The sequence below is a fragment of the Dasypus novemcinctus genome, chromosome 17 (genome assembly GCF_030445035.2).
Source record: "Dasypus novemcinctus isolate mDasNov1 chromosome 17, mDasNov1.1.hap2, whole genome shotgun sequence".
Taxonomy (NCBI): Eukaryota; Metazoa; Chordata; class Mammalia; order Cingulata; family Dasypodidae; genus Dasypus; species Dasypus novemcinctus.
The window spans coordinates 14,970,274-14,989,374 of NC_080689.1; the positions used below are offsets into that span (position 1 = coordinate 14,970,274).

Below are 19,101 nucleotides of genomic sequence, written 5' to 3' on the forward strand. Positions count from 1 at the left end.
AGTGATATTTGTTCAGCAGGAGCTTTTAGTTTCACAAAGAATATGTTTTATTAGTGAAAATTAATGAAGATAAATGAAGTTCACTAATTTTCATGTTTAAAGGTGTTTGTGGTGGTTGATGTTTTTATAGAAGTCCTGAAGTAACTTATAGTTTCTTAATTTGTTAATGGAAACTTTAAAATTTACTTGAAAAATTTAATATCTATTTTTAAAGTTAATACACAGTCGACTATTTTAAATTGTGAAATTTTAATAATAAAAATAACTTTTTCTTTTAACCCATTCACTGAAGTCTTAGAAGTCTTAGAAGACGACTACTGTTAACAGTTTCTTGGGCATTCAAAATAGTCTTTGTATATGAAGGATATACTTTTTTTATTTTTATTTTTTAAAGATTTATTTTTTACTTATTACTCTCCCCTTCTCTGCTACCCCCAGTTGTCTGTTCTCTGTGTCCATTCGTTGCGTGTTCTTTTGTGTCTGCCTGCATTCTTGTCAGCGGCACCTGGAATCTGTCTCTTTTTTGTTGCGTCATCTTGCTCTGTCAGCTCTGCGTGTGTGCGGTGCCACTCCTAGGCAGGCTGCACTATTTTCGTGCTGGGTGGCTCTCCTTACGGGGTGCACTCCTTATGTGTGGGGCTCCCCTATGCCTGGGACATCCCTGAGTGGCACGGTACTCCTTGTGCACATTAGCACTGTGCGTGGGCCAGCTCATTACATGGGTTAGGAGGCCCTGGGTTTGAACCTTGGACCTCCCATGTGGTAGGCAGACACCCTATCCGTTGGGCTAAATCCGCTTCCCCATGAAGGATATACTTATCTTTCTCTACTTTTAAAACTCTTTTACCCTAGTGGAGGTATACTTCTCTACTGCTATAAATACATTGTTTTTTTTTTGTTTTTTTGTTTTTTGCATATAGACATCTACCACAGTCTTTTTCTTTTCTTCTCTTGAACAACCACAACCATATATTTCCATTGAATAGATTTTTTTTTTAAATTTTTAAAATTTTTTTATTTTTTATTTTTATTTTTTGGAATAGATTTATAATGGAAACCTCTTAGATGCTTTGGTTTCTTTTTTTTACTATCAGTTTGTTTTAAAACTTAATTGTCAAGTGATTATGTACATGAAAAGGAGGTTTTAGGGGTCATTAAGGATTCATGGCAGGCTGACTTTTAGGTTTATCAGAATCTTGATCAAGGAAATGCTGAAGTTCTAGTAAGTATATCTGCATTTCAGTGAGGAATTTAACAAAGTTTGTGTTGAAGCCTAATGGTTAAGATCTGGAAATGATGATTTTACTGAGTGGATTCATAATAAACTGGTTACAAATGACAGCTGATAAAAATTTTTATAAAATTGGCCAGGTTTTTGAATTGAGGTGATAAATTTGGAAGCAAATATAATTGACACACTTGGTTCCTTATTTTGTATGCTATTTTATTTTCAACATTTGATGAAAATTTGCATCATCTTTAGAAAACTTATGGCTGAAAGGATATAGGTCAATCACATGTTTCTAAAGTTCAAAGTCAGAAGCTTTTACATTGGTAAGGAATATATTTGAAAATTAATGTATTTGGAAAATTGATTATATCCACATGATTTAAAATTCTTTTATTCCATGAAATATATCTTAGAGATATTTCCACAATAGTAAAATAAAAGGCATTCTTGTTTTGATGGTTGCATATTATTCCATTGTATGTATGTATCATAGCTTTTTTTTTTTTAAACCAGACATTAGTTTTTTTCTACCTTTTGTTATGCTATTTCAAATAATTTAGCAATGAATAACTTACACCGTTCATCTCACAGGTCAAAATTTATGGGTAGAATAAATTTCTGAAGTATTATGGATCAAATTGTATATGTATGCATTAATAATGTTTAGAGTTAACTGCCAAATTTCCATCCTCACAGAGGTTGTGCCACATTATATTCCCACTAGTGATTAGTAAGTCATTAATTTGAAAGTAGCTATTCCATCTACCACATGGTTACTTTTAGGATATCTCCACTTAAATGGTCATTGCCTGTGACTGAACATTTTTGGTGATGGGCATTCATGACTTTCAAGAAAGCTCATTGGATCTTTAGATAACAATCATGCATACCATACAGGATTCCCATACATTGCCCCACCACTACCACCTAACATTGTCGTAACACATTTGTTACAAATGATAAGAGAACATTGTCTTATTATTAATGGTATCTGTGTCACCATAGTTCATATTTGGTGTATTTTTCCTAAAAACTATCCTATTATTTACACCATATGTTAGTATTGTATATTTGCTGTAGTTTCTGAGAGAACGTTCTCATATTTATATTGTTAACTATAGTCCATTATCTACCACAGGGTTCACTGTGTTATACGGTCTCCTGCCTTGTACAGTCCATCCAAAGTGTACACTCAGCGACCCTCCATTTCATATCAGAGTTGTGCTGTCATCACCTCAGTCCATTAGAACATTTTCATTACTTCAAAAGGGAGAAACAAGATAACTTAGAATATGGCTTGAAGTCCTTTTCTTCTTTTGGTTATTGATAGCTTATCCCATCTGTAGTCCACTTGTCCATATTTTTGAAAATGTGCTATCCACAGTATGGCATTTCTGATATGATTTGACCATTGCTGTGTAAACTAGGGCTGTCATGTTTTCTGCTGTGGTTATATTTATGCATTGTAAAAAAAAAAAAAGTAAATTTTCTGTTTCTGTGAATGTAATTTGAATGTGCTTTTAGTAATAAGTAATTTCTCAGAAGTTCTTTTTAAGCATCTTTCATAGATTATTTAAATTCCTTGGTTCCCAGTTTTGCAGTTTGCTTTCCAACTCAATTTAACCATTGGTATACTGTTTATTCATTATCAAAATAGCACACCGTCCCTACCTTAATAAATTACTGGCCTTATCAATGAGGGAAAAAAAAAAAAGAGTAATAGAAAGCATTATCTTAAGCTTAGAAAATGGGTATACCAGAATTAAAAATTTTAAATTCTAAATTTATCAGGTTCCAAGACCAAAGATTAAACTAATAAAAGGAGAAGCTGGACAAAATGTATTGGAAATGATGGCCTGTGATCGTCTGAGCCAATCAGGTAATAGTATGTTTAATTGATTTAATTTAAAAAAATAAAAAGGATAATTAGTAGGGTAAATCTTATGATTAAAGTCTTCTGTGTGTCCCATAGATACTATGTCATAATCATTTGTTTCTCTTTGCCATATACTAGATCAGGGCAATAGGTATGGAATGAATCAAAAGAAAAGTATATTCTTTAAAAGGAACATATATTTGATAATGTTTTTTCCCTGATAGAAATATCTCCTTAACCTCTCCTTTATCATGCTGCTGAAGCCTCCATCCTTAACATTTCAGAGCATTTGAACTCTTTGAAAATCTGCCATCCACAGTATGGCATTTCTGAGTATGATTTTACCATTACTGTGTAAACTAGGGCTGTCATGTTTTCTGCTATAGTTATATTTATAAAGTTTAAAAAAAAAAGTGTAAAGTTTTCTATAGTTACATAGAATAATACAGAGTTCTGTATCAGTTAATTACTGATTGGCAAACTCTGTAATGTCATCTATAAAGCACCACTATGTGGGATATAAAGATGAAGAAGATATGGATCAATCTCTCAAAGAGCTGACAATGTAGTGAGGAAGCTAGAGGATATTTACTCAAATTTTTTTAAGCCCTGGGAATGTTAGATTTATTCCCAGTTTTGTCTGTTTGGGATGATTGCTAAAGATCTTATATATTTGTAATTTTGCACAGAATTCATGGAGTCGTGAACTGAAGTAGATACATAATACTTTCTAGAGGAGTGAGTTTTTATTTAAAGTTAAATGACCTTTGTACAGAGCAAGAAGTCTTATTAAGTCAAAGTCGCTATAAGTTTTGATTGGTAATTAGGCCATTAGAAGAATCAAGGCAATGTTTATATTGCGTCGCTCTCCCACATTCTACTTTTATTTGTGGGAGTTAGACTTGAAGTCACTTTCTGTTTGTTTTTGTTTTGTAAAGATTTATTTATTTATCCCCCCCTCATTGTTTTGTGCTCACTGTCTGCTTTCTTGTCCCTTTGATGTGTGTTCTTCTGTGTCTACTTTATGTACCCTTTCTACCTTTACAGCACTGCCATGGGTGCTAAGCTTGGTTAGTAAAATGAACTGTTTTTTATGTCTTCAATCTGAGCATTCCAGAGAGTGTTTTTGCAAGCTTGCTGAGAGACATCAGTTGGTAGCAAACAAACCTGATTGATAAGCAGAATTACCTGAAGGAGGTTTTTTTGGTTGTTTTTTAAACAGCTTTATTGAGATGCAATTAACATACATAAAATTCACCCACTTAAAGTATATAATTCATTGGTTTTAAGTATGTTCACAGAATTTACAATCATCACCACAGTCAATCAGAACATTTTCATTACCCCATAAAGAAACCCCATCACAAATCTGTATTTGGTTTCTATAGATTTATGTCTTCTGGACATTTCATGTAAAGGAATCCTATTCTTTGTGGTCTTTTGTGAGTGACTACTTTCACTTAACATGTTTTCAGGATTCATCTGTATTGTAGCATGTATCAGTACTTTATCCAAGGAGTGCTTTAAAAATAGATTTCTCATCTATTTGGAATTAGAATCTCTGGGGCCTGGAAATAAGTTCTTTAAATGATGATTCTGATCAGTTAGGTTTAGAAATCAGTGTATCAGACCAAAGAATTAGAGCTTGGCCCTGCTTTCCTAATAGCCACTTAAATCCCATTCTTGATTTCTATCTCAAAATGCTTTTGGCATTTTTCACATGTGTTCCTATAGTATCTTTTTGTTCTTTCATTTTACTCCAGCATGTAGACAGAAATACAATCAAGCATGTAATCTCTATTCATTTTCTCTATAAGCAACCTTTTAGTTATAGTTACGTTTAGAGGGTAGGTCTGAGATAATCATGTTATTTCTCCTTCAGTTACATGAATGAAACTTGAGATTGTTAATACAGTATAAATTTAAAAAGTGATAGGAATAGCAGAGCAGGTGTAGCTCTGTTGAGTGCCTGCTTTTGCATATATGAGGTCCCACGCTCAATTCTCGATGCCTTCTTAAAAAAAAAAAAAGGTAGGAATAAATTAATTTGTTTTTCAGGGCACATGCTGTTAAACCTGTGTCGTGGCAAACAAGATTATTTAAAAGAAGTTGTGGAATCCTTTGCCAATAAGAGTGGGCAGTCTGCTTTATATGATGCTCTGTTTTCTAGTCAGTCACCTAAGGATACCTCTTTCCTTGGTAGTGATGATATTGGAAACATTGATGTACAAGCACCCGAGCCTGATGATCTGGCTAGATACGATGTTGGTAAGTTGCATCTTTCAGAATGAAATATACTGCATCTTAATCCTTTTATATTAGGAAAACAAAAAAGGGAAATAAATTGCCTGCGATCTCATTATCCAGAAATACTGACTTAATATTTTTGTATATTCCTTTCAGGTTTTTTTGGAGGCATTGGGGGTGGGGGAGGCTATACACACAAACACACACACTTAAATAGCTGTTTATTCCATATATCAGAGATCTTTTGCATGTTCTTTGTATTAAAACTTTCTAAAAATACACCTTTTAATGTTGATATAATGTTATATATTAACCATAATTTGCTTACCATTTTGTTCTTAGGCATCCAAGTTGTTTTCAGTTTTTTCATTTATTGAAATTAATACTCTAATGAAAACTTTCATATAAACTGTTTGCATGTCAAATTATTTCCATGGAGATTCCTAAAAACAGAACCATGAACATTTTAGAGATGAACATTTTAAGTTTCTCTTGCAGCATGCCATGTTACCAGAAAGATTGTACCTCTTTGTGCTTCCACAAGCTCATAACTTTTTAAGGATTGAATTTCTTTTCTGTAGAAGAAAAGACCTCTTTATTATCCTAATAGGTTACTGTGGTGGTATCCCATTGATTTAATAACCCTTTACTGAAAAGAAAATAGATTGTTTCAAGATTTCTTTTAGTGGGTAGATGTTCTTTTTTCTGTCCTTTATTAGTAAATATTGTCCTCTAGTGAATCTTGTTAGATGGACTTGAAGGAACTTTCTCCAAATTAACTGTTTTTATTAAAAGTTCTAGGTATAAAGTGTAAATGCATTTAATAAGTGCATGAGAATTTGCCTACCAGAGTTTTCCCCCAGCTATGATATGAAAAGGCAATTGTAAAATTAAGATACGTTTAGTGTGACTCAGTTGTTCATGTTGGCAAACTGATGACACAAAAAAATTTCCGAAAACTCCAGCCATTTTTCCCCCTTGTATTTCAGGTGCTATTCGAGCACATAATAGTAGTCTTCAGCACCTTGCCTGGCTTGGCTTACAGTGGAATTCATTGTCTACCTTACCTGCAATTCGAAAATGGTTAAAACAGCTTTTTCACCATTTACCCCAGGAAACTTCAAGGCTTGAAACAAATGCACCTGAATCAATATGTATTTTAGATCTTGAGGTAAGCAAAGATTTTAATAAATTAAGTATTTTCAGTTTTTAAAAATTATTTTCTAATTTAAATTACTTTTTCTTTAAATAGGTATTTCTACTTGGAGTAATATATACCAGCCACCTACAATTAAAGGAGAAATGTAATTCTCAGTACAGCTCTTATCAGCCATTATGCTTGCCACTTCCTGTGTGTAAACAGCTTTGTACAGAAAGACAAAAATCTTGGTGGGATGCAGTTTGTAATCTGATATACAGAAAAGCATTGTAAGTAGTAAAACAAAAACTTTAATGTGTTGTGTAGGTTTTACTAGGGGTTTAATTTGTTATGTGAAAAGTTAATTTAATTCTCATTGAAGTGTCGAACTGTGTTGTTTTTTTTTTGTTTTTTAAAGATTTATTTTATTTAATTCCCTCCCTCCCCCGGTTGTCTGTTCTCTGTGTCTATTTGCTGCGTCTTGTTTCTTTGTCCGCTTCTGTTGTCGTCAGCGGCACAGGAAGTGTGGGCGGCGCCATTCCTGGGCAGGCTGCACTTTCTTTCGTGCTGGGCGGCTCTCCTTACGGGTGCACTCCTTGGGTGTGGGGCTCCCCTACGTGGGGGACACCCCTGCGTGGCACGGCACTACTTGTGTGCTGCGCATGGGCCAGCTCCACACGGGTCAAGGAGGCCCAGGGTTTGAACTGCAGACCTCCCATGTGGTAGACGGACGCTCTAACCACTGGGCCAAGTCCGTTTCCCTCAAACTGTGTGTTTATAAAATAATTGTATTAAATAAAACTCTTTTTAGACCTGGAACCTCAGCAAAATTGCGACTACTAGTTCAGCATGAAATAAACACTCTAAGGGGTCAGGAAAAACACGGTCTTCAGCCTGCTCTACTTATATATTGGGCAAAATGTCTTCAGAAAACGGTGAGTTCATCATTAAAGGGGAAATAATTTTTAGTAACATCACCTTAGTTTTTAAAAATAATAAACTTATAATTGAAAGTCTTTTAATTCTGAAAACAGTTTATTCAGATTAAGCCATGTCAAATATATATTTAAATATTGCCACAGAGTAGTCAATACAGTTAGTATATAAGCACTTAGAAGTTTCTAGCGCATAGTAACTGCTTGGTAATTGTTGTTTTCCAGAATATTGTAAATGCTATATAAGTAGTAGCTATTTTTATGATTACTTAGTAATTTTTTCCTACAGTTGTCCAGCCTGAAAAATTCCTTACATATTAGTTAAAGGTTTTGTAGGTTATGGCATTATAGATTTCTAAAAATTTTAGGTCTGTTTTGTAGAAGGATTAGGTGTAGATGCTCACCCTTTAACCAAACTGCCAACAGAGAGGCAGATTTTAGCTCTCTAAAAAGGCAGTTCTCAATATATATTGGACTGCCTCATTAGATAGTATCATTGAAAGTATTTAAAATTTGGGTCTGGAATGATCACTGGTATTAAGTTGTTCATTATCCCAGTATTTGGGAGGTTAAGCCCTAAATGGACTTTAGGAATTCCATTTGGCTTTGATGTAATTTTTTTTTTTTCAACTTTTACCCTTTTTTTTCATTATAGAAGTTGTAAGTTTACAGAAGAAAATCATGCATAAAATAGTGTTCCCATATACTACCCTATTGTTCACATATTGCATTACCGTGGTACATTTGTTTCAGTTCATGAAAGAACATTTTTATAATTGTATTATTAACTGTAGTTCTTCATTTACATTGGCTTTTCTTCTGTTAACACATTTCTTTTAGTGATGTGTGAAAACCTCCCTTCCATTTAGGTCCTTGTACCTTCCCTGCTTTTATTTATTTGTTTATTTTTGTGTCTTTTTAATTGTCTTTAAAAAAAAAAAAAGATCACGCAAAATGTTACGTTAAAAAACATAAGAGATTCCCATATATCCCACTGCCATCCCCCTGCATTGACTTTGATATCATTTTAAATCGTTGTGACCCTTTGTAAATGTGTTTACATGTGATGATTTGTGTTCCTTAGGTTGTGTGCTTCTAACTTTTTATTTTAGGGCAGCAGTCTTAATTCTTTTTATGATCAACGGGAGTATATAGGCAGAAGTGTTCATTATTGGAAGAAAGTTATGCCATTGTTGAAGACAATCAAAAAGAAGAGCAGTATTCCTGAACCTACTGATCCTTTGTTTAAACATTTTCATAGTGCAGACATTCAGGTAAGGAAGGATACCTTTGTAAATTAATGGAGATATGGATTTCCAGTTTATAACAAATGGAATATAGACTGCTTAATCAACTGAATGGCTATTTAATGGTAGCCTTGTTTTCTAAATCCACAAATTTCCACAAATTATGATAGAAAAGAATAATGAGATGTTAATCCTTTAGGTCGTATAAAATCTTTGGGAAATCACTGAGGTTTGATATTCTGAGTAGAGACAGTTTGACTAAGAATTACTTAAATATGTTTAGGCATCTGAAATTGGTGAATATGAAGAAGAAGCACACATAACATTTGCTATATTGGATGCGGTTAATGGCAATATAGAAGATGCAATGACAGCTTTTGAGTCTATAAAAAATGTTGTGTCCTATTGGAATCTTGCGCTGGTAAGTAGATGTAGTACTTAAATTAGTATTTTTTGTTTGAAACAACTAATTGTTTCATAAAAACATTCTTTGTATAGATTTTTCACAGGAAAGCAGAAGACATTGAAAATGATGCTCTTTCTCCTGAAGAACAAGAGGAATGCAAAAATTATTTGAGAAAGACCAGGGACTACCTAATAAAAATTTTAGATGACAGCGATTCAGATCTTTCAATTGTCAAGAAAGTAAGTTGCAGATTTTTGTCTGTACTTATTATTGATAATTGGGTGATAAATATGTTGCCATGGTTTTATATTTCATTAATTTCAAAAAATGATATTACTTGGTAATACAAGGAAGATATGTACTTGTGTAAATGTTTAATTTGCATAATGCTTTTTGTCTTAGCTCTTATGTGTCCTTTTTAAAACTTAGATATAGGCTAGGTATATACTCTTACACAAATACTTCTGTGGAATTAGATACGTTTTCTGGTGTAGGGCATTGTTAATTTTGTTGTCATGGCAATTGAACCAAAACAAATATTGCAACCTAAGGATTAATTTGTAGTGAATTTGGTACTTAACCATTTTGCCGAAATTAAAAGTTGTTGCTGACAACTTTAGAAGCGCTTCTGATCCTCATTGTATGCCCTGGATTCTCTTTCCAGCTGTTAACAATTTGACAGCGTTGTGATGATGTCAACTTCATTTATGTGCATCCTTCTTTCTGAGTATTTTGATAATTAATTTGTGATGCTGCTCTGGATTAGGGTTAACATTCCACTACCATTATTGTGTGTAACAGGAGTAATGGAAACAGAATGGACTCTTTAGAATTAGAAGACTAGGTATAATAGGTTGTGACAATTACAAATCACTTTCACGTTTTATTATTTAAAGTATAAGGTGCTTACTGTACAAAAATGAGAAAAATGTAAAATTAGTAGGAAAAAAATTTCATATTTATTTCAGAGTTCTTCAGTATTTTTGTAAGCTAAACCCCTTGAGTAATACTTATGTTTTTAGTTACCTGTGCCCCTGGAGTCTGTAAAAGAGATGCTTAATTCAGTTATGCAAGAACTTGAAGATTTTTGTGAAGGAGGACCTCTTTATAAAAATGGTTCTTTGCGAAATGTAGATTCAGAAATAAAACATTCTACACCATCTCCCACAAAATATTCTCTGTCTCCAAGTAAAAGTTACAAGGTAAGTATGAAAGAAATGAATCATTCCATTGTGGAGTATGTTTCTGTTCTAAATGTTCCAAATACTGTTTTTTGTTGTTGTTGTTTAGTATTCTCCCAAAACACCGCCTCGGTGGGCAGAAGATCAAAATTCTTTACTGAAAATGATCTGCCAACAAGTAGAAGCGATTAAGGTAAATCATTTAATTTCTTTAAACAGTACCTGTGTTATTGCAAGATTTCCACGCTGACCACTCTCTGTTCTTTCTAAAAGTGGGAAAAATGTCCCTTGCCGTGCTACCATGGAAACATACCATGTTTCCATGCCTCTTTTTTTAAAGATTTGCCTCTTTTTTTAAAGATTTATTTTGTTTATTTCTCCCTCCCCTCATTGTTTGCACTCACTGGCTGCACTCTGTGCATTTGCTGTGTGCTTTCTATTGTCTGCTTGTCTGCTTTCAAGGAAGCACTGGGAACCAAACCTGGGACCTTCTTTGTGGGAGAGAGATGCTCCGTCACTTGAGCTACCTCAGCTCCTGCTCATTGTGTTTCTAATAGTCTTTCTTCTTTGTGTCTCCTTTGTTGCATGGTCTTGTTGTGCCAGCTTATTGTCTTGTTCATTGCATCCAGGAGGTACGGGGACCCAAACTGGGGACTTCCCGTGTGGTAGGCAGGAGCTCAGTTGCTTGAGCCACATCTGCTTCCCATGTCTCTGTTATAACACTGTTTTTTTTTTTTTTCAAAATTTCTTTTAAAGTTTATTCATCCATTCCATGCACAATCCATATTTTAACATGAATATCATAAAAGCATTTTTGGTTCCTCATTTCACAGTGACTATTCCTATTTTTTTATGATGGATAATCTTTCTTACAATGTTTAGAGTTGTGTGGAAAAGAAATGAACTTACCATCAGAAATTGAGTATTCAAGGAAAAATATCGCACTTTTATTGAACATAATTTTTCACATTTTTAAAGAAAAACAGTGTATTATAGAATTTTCAGCAACACGTTTTATTGCTTATTTATTCATAGGGACTAATAAACTGCAAAGTATTTAGCCTTATTAGCATAATATATGCTCCCATTTCTGCATTCAGCATTTTAAAGAGCATTTCAGGAGAGCAGATGTGGCTCAAGTGCTTGAGTGCCTGATTCCCACATGGAAAGTTCCAGATTCTGTCCCCAGTGCCTCTTAAAAAGCAACAACAAGAACAAGAAAACAAAGGAAAAGAACCAACTCAGGAGCTGATGTGGCTCAGTGACTGAGCACTGGCTTCTCACATCCGATGTCCTGGTTTCAGTCTCCATACTTGGTACCGCAAGAAAAAAAAAAAATTTCTGAAACTCATAACTATATCCTAAATATTTTCAATTATAGGTTATTTGTCAAAACTTTAAATTGTATGCCAAATTGTATGCAAAAATGTTCTTAGTATTTTTCAAATAGGCATTGCTCTAGTGTATGACAATGTATTTTTGAAATTGCTTATGTACCTGCCTCCTCCACACTATGCAAGACCTTCAAAGGTAAGAGTGTTTTATCCAAAGCAGCATGGTTCATGGCGCAGAACAGGTTTCCAAGTGATTGAATTGAACTACTAAAATACTATACTGTGGCCTGTGAATTCATTTGTAGGGCTGGCTTGGCTGTGTGATACATGGGTCAAATTTATAACTAAATGTTGAAAAGTCATCTAGACATCACAAAGTTGTCTTCTTTTTAATATTTTCATATGAATTTTACTTAAATACGTAAGGGAATGATTATGCATACATGCTTTTATTTAAACTATATAAAGGATCTCATTTGTGGGACTCCACCTTCTTTGGAATTGGAAATATAAGTAGGTTCTTCCATGCTCATATTGGTGAAGAACTAAATTACTGATACTTCTGGAAATTTAATACAGGCATACCTTATTTTATTGTTCTTCACATCATAAAGATTATGATTTTCTGAGGGCACAGATGATGGTTAGCATTTTTTTTAGCAGTAAAATTTCTTAAGGTATGTATATTGGATTTTTAGTCATAATTCTGTTGCACACATAATGGACTATAATATAGTGTAAACATAACTTTTATATTGGGAAATCAAAAAATTCATGTGACTTTATGATAACTTGCTTTATTGTGGTGGTCTGGAACTGAACATATGGTATTTCCAAGATATGCCTGTACCTAGATTGGTTATTATAATAAAGCTATGTTGAGACTTTATAAATACTATGTTTGGAAAAGAAAAAAATTTTAATTTGCCCAAAGATTTTTTATGTTTATCTTATGTAATTGATTAATTTGTGGTTACTCATAATTATGTTAATCACAGCATAATTTAATCATAATACATGTTATAATTGATTAACACAGTTTGGAGCGTTGCCACTAAGCATGGATTATAGTTTACATTGTTGTTTATACTCTTCCCCGCACAATTTTGTAAGTTATTACAAGATATGTAATGGCCTGTATCTGTCATTGCAAGATCATTCAGGACAGTTCCAAAGTCCGAAAAATACCCCCATATTACACCTTTTTTTTCCTCTCCCTCCCTCCCACAGAACCTCCAGTGGCCACTGCCTTCACATCAATGATAAAAGTTCTCCCATTGCTATAATAATGTCTATAGTAGGATAACTGTAAGTCTACTCTAGTCATCATTCATTTCCCAATCCTGAGGATTCTGGGATGGTGATGCTCACTCCGCCTCTAATTGAGAGGGGGCTTATGTCCCATGTGGCAGGTGGATGGGACTATCCTGCTTGCAGTTGCAGACTCTCTCTGTTCCTTGGGATGGTTATTGTCTGTCATCATCTCCTTGTTTGTTGTCCTGGGTGAGTCCAATGAACTGGAGATTCAGGGCCCAGCTGGCACATGGACAGCCCAAAGATTTAAGTCTCTTGGACATAATACCTATCAACCCTAGTACCAAGTATAGGTTCAAATAGAAGGGGCAGAAGAGCTGTGTGTAGGGAAACCACAACTGAGTCCAACTCTATCACACTGGGGAGCATAAATTCCCAAGGAGTGCCCACTGGCAGAACACCAAACACCTGAGCTGTCTGCCATACCTGTAGTGTCTGGGTGTCACCAGTCCTCAGGAGCCCTGCTATTTGAGGCAATATTTACTTTGGCAGTCAATGATATCCTGCTGAGACATGTATAAGTGTAACCTCTAGAATGACCTCCCAACTCACTTTGAAGTCTCTTAGCCAGACAAACTCATTTGTCTTTCCCCTTTCCCCTTTTTGGTCAAGGTCTTTTTCCAGTTGCATTGCTAGTTGGCACTTGGACTTGATAGTAATCCCTTAGTGCCAGGGAGGCTCATTCCTCGGAGTCATGTCACACTCTGGGGGGCAGGTCATGCATTTATATGCTGAGTTTGGCTTAGAGAGAGGTGAGAGGTCATATTTGAACAGGGAAACTCTCAGGAGGTAACTCTTAGGAACCCAATACTTCTAGGCTAAGTTTCAATTTCAAAAATAAAGCACATAAGCACAGCCATCACTATCAAGGGCCTGTCAGTGGTCCATCCTCCTTCACTAGTCACAGCCCCTATACTTGAGGGATTTTTGCTGTCCCATTAGAGAAAGTAAGTGTCTGTTTTTTAAGGGACATTTTGTGGTTTCTGTACTTGGCTTTCAGGGTGTGCCATTTAATTTTCTATGTAGTAGCAGGTATTAAATAGCTAGCTATATAGCTACATTAAAAGGCACTTTATTTGCATTTTATCTAGGCAGAAGGGTGGTGTTAGGAAAACACATTTGGGGTCACATCTAGTTTGAATTCATTCTAGCTGAATCATTTCTGCACGTTTTTTTCTTATTTTAAGATGTGAGTTAAGATTGCTTACAGCGTATGAGGATTAATTAAGAATTTATGTAAAATGCCTGGAACATGTTATTAATATACATTATAAATTCTGAACAAATGTTTTCCCTTTCCTGGTGGAACATTTGAACGTCAACCTGAAGTATTTTATTATATCGAATGCTGATTTGTATTAAATGATGAATTCTAGTTTGAGAAAGTAATCTGGAATGTCTGGCAATCCAGATGGACTGAAGAATAAAGCAGTGTCGAAAGGAAATACTTGCAAATATGTTTGGGGTAATACTGCTGAGGGCTGCAAATGCCAGGAAAAGACGTTTATTTTGTAGGTGACTCACTTTTTTGACCATAAGTGTCTTGGTCAGAGTGGAACTTTAAAATGTATAGTGTAGGCAATTGTAGGATGGAAAACCATTTATTCAGTGGTTTAGGTTAGAGTTAAGAATAAATGAATTAGATGGTGGTATGAGGAATGAAAAATGGGATCAAATAATAGTCTTAAAAAATTAAAGGGAAATGGACTTGGCCCAGTGGTTAGGGTGTCCATCTACCACATGGGAGGTCCACGGTTCAAACCCCGGGCCTCCTTGACCCGTGTGGAGCTGGCCCATGCACAGTGCTGATGCGCGCAAGGAGCGCCGTGCCACGCAGGGGTGTCGCCTGTGTAGGGGAGCCCCACGCGCAAGGAGTGCGCCCTTAAGGAGAGCTGCCCAGCGTGAAAGAAAGTGCAGCCTGCCCAGGAATGGCGCCGCCCGTACTTCCCGTGCCGCTGACGACAACAGAAGCGGACAAAGAAACAAGACGCAGCAAACAGACACAGAGAACAGACAACTGGGGGAGGGGGGGAATTAAATAAATAAATAAATCTTTGGGGAAAAAAAATTAAAGACCATGTTCTTATCAGCACCTGGTACCCAGATATTATTAGAAAATAGGATCTTTCAGAAAGTACCATTAAGCAGTTAAATTTAAAATATTTGTTAAGTTTGTACTAGCGCTGTTTCTGACATGTTAACTATTGTTTAAAATTGTTTTCTATTTTGTTCCTGTAGAAGGAAATGCAGGAGTTGAAACTAAATAGTAGTAACTCGGCATCCCCTCATCGTTGGCCCACAGAGAATTATGGACCAGACACAGTGCCTGATGGATATCAGGGATCACAGACTTTTCATGGGGCTCCACTAACAGGTAAGCTGGCATCTCAGTAATCCCTGAGTTTAGTAAAATTCACTGTGTCACCCTTCTTTTATGTAGATGACTCGTAAAATCTCCTTGTCTTAGTTTGTTTACATGCATATCTATATGTTAATTAAAATACCAAAAGTATTTTGGTATTACTGGGATTTTTGTAACTCCAAATGGAAATGAAACAAGCTTTATCTGATCCTGTGTAAACAAAGGCTTAACCTTTTAATGCACTTCTCAAAGAAGCTGAGGCTGAGATACAATTATTACTTATAATTGAAAAATGTTAACCAGTACAGTTATACACTACGAGATGCCAAATTAAGAACTAAAACTTCCAGAGAATTATTTTGATGACATTTTGGCAGTCAGGACGTTAATAGGACGTCTTTTCTCTCAAAATACCATGGCCATAACATAGATGAAAGGAGTTTGGAGCCAGACCATAATGGGTCTTGAAGTTGTTCTCGGTCTTACTAGCTATGTAGGTAGTAACTTTTCTGAACCTGTTTCTCTGTCTGAAACATGGAGATAATACTTGCCTTACTGATTATTGCAAGCCTTTGTGTATTTGCATAGGGTGCATATTAGACATGGATCACAGTATAGAGTGAGCACTTAACCTGAGGATACTACAAGTGCTTACTGTGCTCTGGATATGTGCAAAAGTGCTTTGTGTATAATTTTATTTAATCATAATAACCCAGTTTAGTAGGGCCATTGTTAATCCCAATCTTATAGATAAGGAAACAGATTTTTATAGGCAATTTAACCATTATTATACAGCTAGTTATTGACAGAGCCAGGATTCAGATTGAGGTGGTCTTCCTCAATAAAGCACCTGCCAATATTATGCACAGCTCCCCAGGGCAATTGTCTTTAAAAATGACAAAAATACAAGTTTATTTTATAGTTGTCATATTCCCAAAATTGCAATATTGCATATTTCTTTCTAATTGCTTTTAAATCAGGAAAGATTTAGAATGATAAGGGCCTGTTTAGAATGGCATATTTGTGTGATGATCCATAAGGCCATACTTAGAGACAGCTCCACATAGTATCTTCAAAATGTAGGCAAATAATAGAAAGAAAAATCTTTGTAAAAAGTCAAACTAAAAAAATGTATATACCATGGAAAAGTATCTGAGAAGAGTTCAAACCTTGCTTACTTAAAAACTCTGTGCATTTTATAGAGCTTTATTTAGAGAGGATAGACTTGTTAATCCTTTCTAGGTCTTTTTCAGTGCTGTGTGATATCAATCATTTGGCACCTCTTGGGTTGCAATTTCCATATTTTCTTCTGTATGTGTGAAAGGTCTTTTAGTTGTTATATAAACATTTGACCATAACATTCACATTGTCTCATTTTATTCTTACAATGATCCTGTGAAATTGTGTAGAAGTAGTACATCCTCATTTTACAATTGAGAAAAATGGAGACATTCCAAATGAATTATTGACAAGGTCACAAAGCAGTTTTGTGGCACTGAACAGAAAAGAGCCCAGGTCTCCTTATTCCTATTCCTGTGTTCATAGATATTTTTCCTTCAGTGATAGTAAAAATGTATCAATATGGTCCTTGTCTTTTAAAAATAAGATGATTAAAAAACAAAAATTAATGTGCTTGTAGGGCATATTCAGAAGTACCGAATAGTGTACAGAAAACTAAAAACTACCTTCACGTTGTGTAGTCTTACTAATATTTTGGAGCATTTTCTGGTCTTTTCTTTTTGTATATATAAAGAATTTTCATGAGGTTATCATGTTGTATGTAGATGACTTAGCCAGATTTTAAAATGTAACCCAAATTCTGAGCACTTTTCTGTTAAATATTCTTCAAAAATACTTTTTATGAATACTTGTTATCCCATTATATGCAAATTCTGTTCCCTTATGTTATTTTCAGTTGTTGTATTATAAATAATTCTGTGGACACAGTAACAGGTTTGTAGGATATTTTAAAAATTATTTTAATTATTGGGAAATTGTTTTCCAAGAAAGCTGTACCAATTTATACTCTTACACAGCATCTGATAGTGCTATCTTATTGCACTCTTGCTATTATTGACCATTATGGTTTACAAAAACATTTGCCAATTTAATAGAATGAAAATGGTATCAATTTTTAAGTTATTTTTTTATTACTAGGCATGCTTAGCAGTTTATAGTCTTACATTTCCCTACCGAACTATTTATTCATGTTGTACTTTTTTCTGCTAAAATATTTAAGCATGTTCATATATCAGCTTTTTTCCATAACAGCTCTTCAATCATTTTTTTAATCAGTGCCTAAAGAATTACGAATCACTTAAAGTCACTACTTAACGTCAGACTTTCCAAGATTCTTTGCTCATCGATCAGCTTGTTCTTTGTTCTAGTCCTGTTTCCTCCTCAGAATATTTGCAACAACCATCTTTACTGGGCAGTCCCATTAAGTTTCCAAATTCAAACTTGGGCTTCTTCAAAATTGATGTTTTAATTTTCCTAAAACATCAAGAGGGTAGACTGGCTAGCCTTTTCTAGGTATTTTCAGTGCTTTCCAGAATCTCTTGTTTGGCACCTTTCAGATCACAATTTCTGTTTCTTTTTGTATGTAAAGGCATAACAAGTCTTCTGATTACTTTGTTTTCTGGTAAAACTGTCATAAAACAGATGAAGCAAATGGCTGTTTTTAACCATTTTGCCAAAAACACGAGTTTCTTTTAGTTGTCTTGCTTCATGGTGAAACTCACAGAAGTGATGAAACACAGTTTGGACATCAACATGAGAGTCAAATCGTGATGTGCTTTTTAAAATTATTATTAATCAAGGAACACATTTTGTATTACTTGTGAGATATTTTTAAATTTTAATTTGTCAGGTGATTTTCGACCTGAACATCCTCAATAAAAGCATGAGTTTTCAAAATGTAACTTCATCATTCTGTGAATTTTCAAGACTCACTTCAAAAATGTGGCCCTTGAGGCAATCAGATACGTTTTGCTTTCTTAAGTCATTGGACTAATATATTTCAGTACTTTCAATGTTGAATATAACTGTGCTTTCATTTCATACTCTTCTTTCTTAGAAAATGGATCAACCACTTTTTTTGGCTCCTCTTTTAAAAGAATGCTTGTTGTGAGGTGCTTGTCCTTTTTGACCACTGTGATGCTACTCTTACTCTTCATGTGTCATATTTAGCAGTTTTTCCCAGTTTGTCATTTGATTTTTAATCTTCTTTATGGTGTATTTTGATGTACAAAAATTTACAAAAATCTATGTAGTTAAATCTTTCTTTGATTTCTATTGCTTTTGTATTTATAGTTCTTGTCTAGATAGTCTTAACTGTAGTATAGACTTTTTTTTAACAGTGTTTTCTTTCTTTTTTTTTTTCTTTTTTGTTTTTTTAGTTGCAACTACTGGCCCTTCAGTATATTATAGTCAGTCACCAGCATATAATTCCCAGTATCTTCTCAGACCAGCAGCTAATGTTACTCCCACAAAGGTAACAAAGCAATAATTTATACATTTATAAATATCTCCTTTTTAATTGTTTAGGCTTCCTTTAGAACAGGTAAAGGAGTAGTTACGTACTGAAATTTATAATCCCATAAGTTATAGATAATATCTAATTTCTTTCCAGATACACAAGTTGTAATTCTTAGTCACCTTCTTCTTATGTTATAGTGTGAACACTTAGATTATTTTTTTTAATTGGGGAGGAGGTGGTGGGCCCTACATTGCTCTTTTTTGGCAGAAAAAGACTAGAATGTCTTAACTACTATGTCATAAGTAATTATAGGCTTTACATGGCCACATAACTTGTTTGAAATTCAAGTGTT

The 19,101-nt window shown here is 34.5% G+C and overlaps 1 protein-coding gene across 7 annotated transcripts in view; it reads left to right on the forward strand.

Moving 5' to 3' along the window:
• Positions 1–19,101, forward strand: part of LOC101429037 (E3 SUMO-protein ligase RanBP2) — a 70,381-nt gene that overhangs the window by 26,449 nt on the left and 24,831 nt on the right. For all 7 annotated transcript variants that reach the window (XM_058278313.2, XM_058278314.2, XM_058278316.2 and 4 more), the window contains exons 8-19: positions 3,023–3,110; positions 5,166–5,375; positions 6,344–6,525; positions 6,607–6,782; positions 7,304–7,427; positions 8,540–8,701; positions 8,958–9,095; positions 9,173–9,319; positions 10,103–10,282; positions 10,371–10,454; positions 15,148–15,283; positions 18,670–18,764. In XM_058278313.2, coding sequence (XP_058134296.1) covers positions 3,023–3,110; positions 5,166–5,375; positions 6,344–6,525; positions 6,607–6,782; positions 7,304–7,427; positions 8,540–8,701; positions 8,958–9,095; positions 9,173–9,319; positions 10,103–10,282; positions 10,371–10,454; positions 15,148–15,283; positions 18,670–18,764 — 1,722 coding nt within the window. The remainder of the gene's footprint in view (positions 1–3,022; positions 3,111–5,165; positions 5,376–6,343; positions 6,526–6,606; positions 6,783–7,303; positions 7,428–8,539; positions 8,702–8,957; positions 9,096–9,172; positions 9,320–10,102; positions 10,283–10,370; positions 10,455–15,147; positions 15,284–18,669; positions 18,765–19,101) is intronic.